General features: G+C 43.2%; 1 protein-coding gene across 1 annotated transcript; it reads right to left on the bottom strand.

The window, feature by feature from the left end:
- Positions 1-518: 518 nt before the first annotated feature.
- On the bottom strand, positions 519-8018 carry rpl23 (ribosomal protein L23). The gene is made up of 5 exons (XM_084328624.1): positions 7951-8018; positions 6137-6220; positions 5568-5696; positions 3036-3149; positions 519-651 (listed from the first exon to the last, which is right to left on the bottom strand). The coding sequence occupies exons 1-5, from the start codon at positions 7961-7963 to the stop codon at positions 569-571; spliced, it is 423 nt and encodes a 140-aa protein (XP_084184750.1). The 5' UTR covers positions 7964-8018; the 3' UTR covers positions 519-568.
- Positions 8019-9274: the final 1256 nt, after the last annotated feature.

Here is a 9274-nt window from a genome sequence, read left to right as displayed (position 1 = left end):
TTCAAATAAGTTAGTCACTACCAAAAACAAAGGTTTAAATAATTCAAAGCTTCAATACACCCTCTAGTGGTGCGTTTTAGTAAGTGCAACAGTGCATTGCCTCATTTATTCTGTACATACGGAAACCTTCATTATATTTATTGAATGGCTAAAGTGAGCTTTTCAAAACTGGATATTACTATATCTCAAAAGCCACATCACTTTTTCAATAGTCTACTCTACACTTACTGCTAGTAACAGGGGCCCATTCCAACATGATTTCTGCCTGCTTCGTTTGTTTCAATAGTCGATTACTTCATTCAAGTTTATTCACTGAAGGACAGGTAATAAGTGTCGTCACTTCACTTCTAGTGTGAAGTATCGTCAAATAACGAACTACCCCATTCACCTAAAAAGATACTCAAAATATGCCCCCTACCTTCCAAGAATATAAACAACAAACTATCCTTCACAAAATCCTTTTAAAAACAAACTACAAAATAATATACATTATATGCACGTAAATAAAAGACAGATGATCTGGCTTTACGTTTTTTTTTTATTGAAAACAAACAAAGCAGAGTCGAGGTCAGGCTATGCTCCCAGCGTTTGAGGCGATCCTGGGCCACAGATCAGCACACTCCTTGGCTACTGGGCCCGTGATGGCTGAGCCTGGAGACGGACAGAGGGAGGGAGGAGAGATGGAGGGAGATAGTAATTGAGGAGAGATGGAGGGAGAGAGATGTAGGAGGAGACAGGAGGGAAGCACAAGAGGGTTGAAAGACGAGAAAAGGAGTATTAGTAATCACCAATGAGGGTTTAGCATAGTTTGGTGATCATTATCCTATCTGGATCATATTGTGATTAACTGAAATCATATCATTGCACAATTATGTCAACTTCTCAAAATGAGATCTTGATATCACACTACTCTGTACAGACATGAGTTAAGTCTAGATTTCACCAGCAGATTCATCTGTCCCATCACTGATTGAGATTAGTCAGCCATAGTAAGTCGCCGCCATCTCACCCACAGTGATGATCTCACTATTCCTTTCTACGACAACTCACCCAGTCACTGACAAGACCAAGCAAGTGCTTTTTTGAAAGGGGGGATTTAAGAAGTGTTTTGGTGAAGTGCACTTTAAAAACTCATCTCACTATAGATTAAGTTGACCAGCTGTGATATACATCTATACACAGCCGAAGAACAAAACCTCCCATCTGCACTTTGCAAGGCACCAATACCTGGTCTGTATATTTAACACTTATAGTAATAGTAAAATAAACTGTGTTGTGTATCCTTTTGCAGAGAAAATATCTGATCAGAAAAAAATGTATTAGAAAACAAAAAGTTTTTTTTTTTTTTTTTGGAATATATACCCAAATACAATACACGGTTTTTGGACTAGATTATGTGTCAATACTGACCAGGTATTAGTGCCTCGCAAAGTGCAGATAGGCGTTTACCCACTTTTTTAATCAAATTTTTTATAAATGCATAGGTTTCTCTCTTCGGCCATCGATAAGGGAACACTTAAAACACATCCTAGATCTCGAAGAATGATATATTCCAGTTGAAAATCTGTATTCATTACATAATGATGCGTTGAGAACAAAACATAATAATGATCAATGGAAATCAAAATCATTAACCCATGGAGATCATACTCTAAATAAAAGTGGAAAAATCAGATCACAGGCTGATCCAACTTCTGTGGAAATTCCTCAAGACAATTCAAAATAGTGTGCGGCCTCCACGTGCCTGTATGCACTCCCTACAATGTCTGGGCACGCTCCTGATGAGATGACTGACATTCTCCTGAGGGATCTCCTCCCAGACCTGGATCAGGGCATCACAGTCAACTCCTGGTCTGTGGTGTGACGTGGATGGAACAAGACATGATGTCCCAGAGGTGCTGGATTGGATTCAGGTCTGGGGAACGGGCAGGCCAGTCCATAGCATCAACACCATCATGCAGGAACTGCCGACGCACTCCAACCACATGAGGCCGAGCAGTGTCATGCATGAGAAGGAACCCAGGGCCCACTGCACCAGCATATGGTGCGACAATGGGTCGAGGATCTCATCCCGGTACCTAATGGCAGTCATGGTACCTCTGGCTAGCACATGGAGATCTGTGCGACCCTGCAGGGTTATGCCTCCCCAGACCATCAATGACCCACCGCCAAACCGCTCATGCTGGAGGATGTTGCAGGCAGCAGAACGTTCTCCACAGCGTCTCCAGACTGTCACATATGCTCAGTGTGAACCTGCTTGCATCCGTGAAGAGCACAGGGTGCCAATGGTAAATCTGCCAATCCTGGTGTTCTCTGGCAAATGCCAATCAGGCTGCACAGTGTTGTGAGCACAGGCCCCACTTGTGGACGTTGGGCCCTCATCGAGCTTCTCCCAGTTTAAGCAGAAACATGCACATTAGTGGCCTGCTGGCAGTGCTCCTCCTGTTCCTCTTTGCAGAAAGGACCAGATAGCGGTCCTGCTGCTGGGTTGTTGTCCTCCTACAGCCCCCTCCGCGTCTCCTGGTCTACTCGACTGTCTCCTGGCATCTCCTCCATGTTCTAGACACTGTGCTGGGAGACCCAGCAAACCTTCTTGCCACAGCGCGCATTGATGTGCCATCCTGGATGAGCTGCACTACCCAAGCAACTTCTGTGGGTTGCAGACACCGCCTCATGCTACCTGTAGTGGTGAGGGCACTGGCAAAATGCAAAAGTAACCAAATATCTGCCAGAAAGGATGAGGCAAGGGGAATGGTCTGTGGCCACCACCTGCAGAACCATTCCTTTATAGGGGTTGTCTTGCAAATTGCCTCTCATTTCCCCCTGTCGTCTGTTCCATTTGCACAACAGCAGGTGAAATTGATCACAATCAGTGTTGCTTCCTAACCGGACAGGTTGATATCCCATTAGTGTGATTGACTTGTAGTTACATTGTAATGATTGTGTGTTCCCTTTATGTCTTTGAGCAGTGTATAACATATGTGCACACAGCAGGAAGCGGTGGGCGAGTGCGTCATCAGGACCAAACAACTCACCTTTCATTTCTCCTTTAACATTAACTATGACCCCTGCATTGTCTTCAAAGTAGAGAAACACGCCGTCCTTTCGCCGATACGACTTTCGTTGCCGTATCACCACCGCAGGATGCACTGAGGGAGAGAGAAGAGGTGTAATGTTTCATCTTTCCTTCATCATGGTACTTAACAAAAAGAGCCCAAGGATTCTCAATTAAATTGTGAAACAAATAGAAGATAACGTGTAACACTCCAAATCACAAGGTTGAAGGTACTGCATGTGTTGTAGACATTTTATATCCAGAAGGTTGACTGAACACTACTCTGTAGAGACGACAAAGATCTGAGCTCAGTCTAGGTTCCACCAGCAGACTCATCTGTCCCATCACTGATTGAGATTAGTCAGTTATAGTTAACTCACCGCCATCTCACCCACAGTGATGGTCTCACTATTCCCTTCTACGACAACTCACCCAGTCACTGACCAGACAAAGCAAGTGCTTTTTTGAAGGGGGGGGTCTCGTTAGGTTCGCATATCTAAATGCTCAGCCTGGTAAGAGGTATAACACACATAAGTTATTAAGTTGTCTTTTTAAAAGACAACACAGCCATTAATGGACGAATGCTTAATTTATGTACCTGCTGAGTGTCTATATGTTGGATAGTGTATATCATGGCTCTTTGAACTCCAGGATCTAGTCACTCTTAATTAATTTAAAGTCATGGTGAAAGCTATAGAAACTGACTATTGATGTTTGTAACCGTTTCAATTGAAATAGGATCACACAGCTTCCCTGCATTTTTACTGTTGAAGCACTTTTGAGCTGATAGGTTTAGTGTGTATTAAACTGCTGTACCGCTACCATTCTTGGCCAGGTCACTGTTAACAAGAGATTTTAATCTCAATGGGTTCAACCTGGTTAAATAAAGGTTTGATGAAAGAAAAAGAAACCTTGCTCCCAAAAAAAAAAAAACCATCTCACTGGTAACGATGTCATCTAAGCCTGACTAGAAGCCAGGAAACTAGAGGAACAAGAATTTAGGGCTGGAGGTCTACCGTCATGGATCTAAGGTATGGACACTACATTTATTACATTTCTATTATGATATTGAAGCAGTATTAGAAATACAAATATACAGACAAAACGGCACCATGACAACAGGTATTACAAAATAGACATAAGAATGTGTCGTATATTGCCGTTTGTACTGGAAAACGAAATGCAGTCAAACATTGTTATATCGATGATATTTTGGGCTGTATCGCCAGCCCAATCAAAATTAAACCAAATACAAAGTACATTATATTAATGAGTCTGGATAAGACCTGGCTATGAGAAGAGTGTTTCCATCGTCAAACCATTAGCCAGCCCCATCTCCGGTTGAGCAGCACCCTGCTCTACACATGTGGCTCTGCAGAGCTCATTTCAGTGAGCCTCAGCCATCTTGTACAGACAGGAGCTCGACCCCATTGATTCACATCATGGTTTGTGGCAACAACGTCCTGATTCCAATCAATTAATATAGTGAGTATCTAGGGCGGTCAGGTGGCGTAACGGAGATTGCGTTCGTCACCAACGCTGGAGACGCTGGGTTCGAATCCAGCTTCCGGCGTTGTCACCAGCTTGGCTGGCCGTTCACACTAATACAATTGGCAGTATTAGGGGGTGGGGAAAGCTGGCGGGTGGATCCTGGGCGTTGTGGACAGCGACCCCTACAGTTCGGTCGGGGCGCCTGCTCAGCGAGGGTAGGATCTGGAGAGAGGTAGTGCGGCCTCCCACACGTTACTCTCCCAGTGAGAATCTGCGCGGCCAGGCTGGCTGCACATGCGTCGGAGGGAAGCATGCGACAGTCTCCGGCCTCTCGGACCAACAGTAGGGGAAAGTGTGCAACAACCAGGAAGGGGGCTGGGAATTGGCATAACGACTAACAGTGGGATGGGAGAAAAATCGGAAAAAGGAGGGATTTTTATATATATATATAGTGAGTATCTGCCGATAAAGAGTTCCGGTTAGATATTTGTATTTTCCTAGATGATATAGCTGCACAATGCAACTTCCAAGTTCATTAAAGTTAGTAAACCTAATCAGGTAAGAAAATATTTGGCCTACAGCTCAGCTTTCATTAAACGGTTTTAATTTGTTTATTCAAACAAAAAGGTTTGGAATGTGATCGGGCTTAACGTAGCAGATATCGATCAATTAAAATGTGGCATGATCAGCTCCGATTTCAATCAGTCTGATCGGGACATCCTAGTTTGTGGCCATTCAGAGCTAGGATAAGGAACAGCTTGGAACAGACTACCAACCAACGACATTACTGGTAAGTAAGAGTCTACAATATTTCTCAGTTTTGATGGTTTAATGGTATTTAACAGTCTAGTTTTCCAGTACAAATTACAATGCTATAAGACATCTACAGGTAGTAATACAATTGTCATGACCCAGTTTCCTACCAAATGTTGTTTTAACTGTATTTATATATGGTGGATCTATGGATCCATGACAGTATACCTTACAGCCCTGGTGAAGCTCCACTAGTGCCGTCACTTACCCTTTTTTCTGAGTTCTGGCTTGCCTTTCTTCACCGTGGCCATCACCATGTCACCCACTCCTGCAGCCGGCAGACGGTTCAGACGACCCTTGATACCCTTCACAGAGATGATGTACAGGTTCTTAGCACCTAGAGAGAGGAGAGGGGGAAGAGAGGAAGGTGGAATGGAAACATGAGGGGGTGAAGAAGGTGTGGCCCAAGAGATGGAAGAGAAAAACACAGATCAGAAAATTAATACTTCAGCCCAGTTATTCCTTCTCCTAAAATGTTTAATATTTAATACATAATATATATACATATCAGCTTTTGAGTTGTCCCATCACTGATTGAGATTAGTCAGCCATAGTAAGTCGCCGCCATCTCACCCACAGTGATGATCTCACTATTCCCTTCTACGACAACTCACCCAGTCACTGACTAGACCAAGCAAGTGCTTTTTTGAAGGGTAAAGTAATAAGAAAGGTCCTTGTCAAAAGTAAAATTTGAAATCAGCTTCCCAAACCCAGCTAAGTCTGGTCTTTGTGCAGAAAAAAAATCCAGTAAACAAGAGGATGTTGAGTCGAGCCTACCAGTGTTGTCAGCGCAGTTGATGACCGCCCCCACTGGGAGACCCAGTGAGATACGGAACTTGGCTCCGGATGACCCACCGCGTCCTGAGGGAAGAGAGACCAGTTACAGAAAGTTAAGACTGTCTTTATCAGCTTTAGAGTTCTCAAAGGAAAGCACATGGATCATAACCGTCTGTAGTGTGGTAGTGAAAGTGTTAACCTTTTGTAGTGTGGTAGTGAACGGGTTAAATACTTTTCTAAATATGATCCATGTGCTTTCCTACAGCTGATATACAGGTTATTGGGGTGCACATTATTATTTGTATTTTTTTTTTTAAACTCTGAATAAACTGGTTGTGTGTTGACTATGCGGTCCATATGGAGTAGCGTGAACTCTCAAGTATCAGCTTTTGAGTTGTCCCATCACTGATTGAGATTAGTCAGCCATAGTAAGTCACTGCCATCTCACCCACAGTGATGATCTCGCTATTCCCTTCATCGACAACTCACCCAGTCACTGACCAGACCAAGCAAGTGCTTTTTTGAAGGGTAAAGTAATACCAAAAGATTTTCCTTTTTCAAGTACAATCTCTTATCACAAGATATACGAGGTTCTGAACAAAACATTATATCCACCAAGATAGAGCACACAGAAGAGCACATATACAACAGTTTGTAAATTAAAGCAGCAGTAAAGATACAATGGAGATTGGTAAGTGGGTGGGAAGACCGGGATCACTGACAATTGAGAAATAGCCAAAAGTGCACGTTTGGACATGTAAGAAACCAGATAGAATATACTTTCACCAACAAACAGCGAGGAGATAGTCGCAACACTACAAACTGCTAGAATATTCACAGTGAATCAAACTACATCCTCATCGGGTAAACTGGTTATATAATCTAGTGTGTCAACTAGTTAATTAAGTGAGCGTGTCAAGAATCACCATCTAATCCAAACTATTCAGTAGTCCCCAACCAGACCCAAGTAGTACTGAGGCAAAACACACTAGCCTACTGCAAGTTAGTACAATAAATAGCAGCATGTTCATTAACTTTAGCTCGTTGTGTGGCCAGCTATGTCACTCCCCATAGTGCTGTGGAGTGTTGATCACAGTCAACTTCCGACTTAAGTACAAACAAGGTAAACAAAGTGAAATAGTTTCCCACGTTAACATTTTCAGTCATCTTTCCATATAGTCTAGTGCTACAACGTGATGAGCAGCACGTCTCAATACAACTGATGAGATCAAAAGGTTTAAAAACTACTGAATTTACAACACAAACCTCAAAGATTGCATGAGTTATGAACTGAATCACCAAGTTGAATACCACGAACTAACTAGTTAATGCCCACTGTCATCCATCCAGAGCGAAGCTAGTGCCCACGATTCACCGAGAGCCACAATCTCAGCCCCATTCAGAGCGACGTAACATTATAGCTAATTACCATTAGCTCCTGGTACCTGGGAATCACCAAAACACCTTAGTTATAAAACACTCCACCTTTACAAACTACACCAAGTGGCATGCATTTTTACACGTCAGTATGCCCAGTTACACGAGACTCAGACGCACATCGTCGTTTTATTTGGTGGTCAATAGAACTTAGCTAGCTTGCTTCCCACACGCTTACCAATACTTGACAGCAAACATGGCTCCCGAGTAGTCAACACATTTATCTCTCTAAAAATACTCCTCCATTTTCACTAGCTCGTCACTATGCACATATAAATGTTTAGTAGCATGTGGCCTTCCATACGGCCATGTATTTTAACTGTGATGCAGGGGTATAAAGGTGGATGAATATAGATTATCCAAGGCAGATTTCATACCTCTCTTAGACATTGCTGCAGAAGGGAAAGAGGACGACGCAGAAAGGAATTGTGGGATATAAAGTTGCGCGGAAGAACATCCGGGTGACGGAGCGGACTAGCGCCGCCCGGCCATAGCGCCATCTATCGTGCGGCAAAGGGAACTGCTCCCGCCTACCTCAGGTCAATGGTCTCTAACTACACACCCTCAAGACCCCTACGCTTTGATTGATTGATTGAAAAGTTTATTAACAGATTGCAGAATGGGTACAGTACAGTACAGCTCAATACATACAATTGTTAAGGGGATGCAGACCAGAGAAAGACTTTCGTCTTGTTTACATCAGGGTCCCCCATTTTCAATTCATCATAACATATAATATGACATACATGACATACAGATAGACAGTACTGCTACATCTATACATTTATGACATATCAGATTTGCAAATACAGTACTGTTTGTGATACAAAAGTGTCCAGAAAAGGAGTGTATATACATTTGGCGTAGAAACTGTACATTGGAGGAGGTTGGATGGGTGGGGTGGGGTTGGGTGAGGGCTGTACATTGGAGGTGGGGGGGGGGGGGGGGGGGGGACCGCTCTGCATCTTCTGGCCGCCTCAGACCTACTCCTATCCAAGCTCCGGGAGGGTCATCAAAGAGAAGTCGCCTATTCTCAGTCCTTGCCCCAATGGTGGAATGAATTACCCACCCCAGTTAGGACAGCCGAAACACGTCCAATATTTCGCCGTCGACTAAAGACGCACTTCTTCAACCATTATCTGAATTTAAAAAAAAAAAAAAAATCTAACCCTAACTGTTGTGAAGGGCTTATTATATATATATATTTAATTGTATTTGTATATTCTCTAATATTCCCTGATATCCCTTGTATATTCCTTGTACAATATGCATTGAATATCCATTCTAGCCTACTGAACATCCCATAATAGTCTCCATTCTACTATTGGTCGAGACCTTGGTGCCAGGCTGCCATACCCCCCAGACCCAGTTCAAACGTACCGCTCAACATGTACGAACAAGTCCTAGTTCCGCGTAGGAATCTGGCTACCGCACCACTAACGGTACTATTTGTTCATAGTGCGTATATATACTGCGCTACTAAAGTAGGACTTCCTTTTTAGTCCAGTTTCTTACCCTCCAATAGAGTGACAGACGTAAAGCCTCCCCGCGACGCCACGTGTGGGAGTAAGGCCAAGTTCGGCCTACCATCGGTATTGAGACATCGTGTATATTAATATTTGAATAGTCATATTTGGCACTATATCGTCGAGTTGGACGTAGTCTATTAAGCTAATAATAGTCTATTCATATGTAGTGCTT

This window comes from Notolepis coatsorum, assembly GCF_963971535.1.
Source record: "Notolepis coatsorum genome assembly, chromosome: 14".
Lineage (NCBI taxonomy): Eukaryota > Metazoa > Chordata > Actinopteri > Aulopiformes > Paralepididae > Notolepis > Notolepis coatsorum.
Note: the sequence above shows the minus strand (reverse complement) of the source record. Positions and strands in the feature narration are given on the sequence as shown.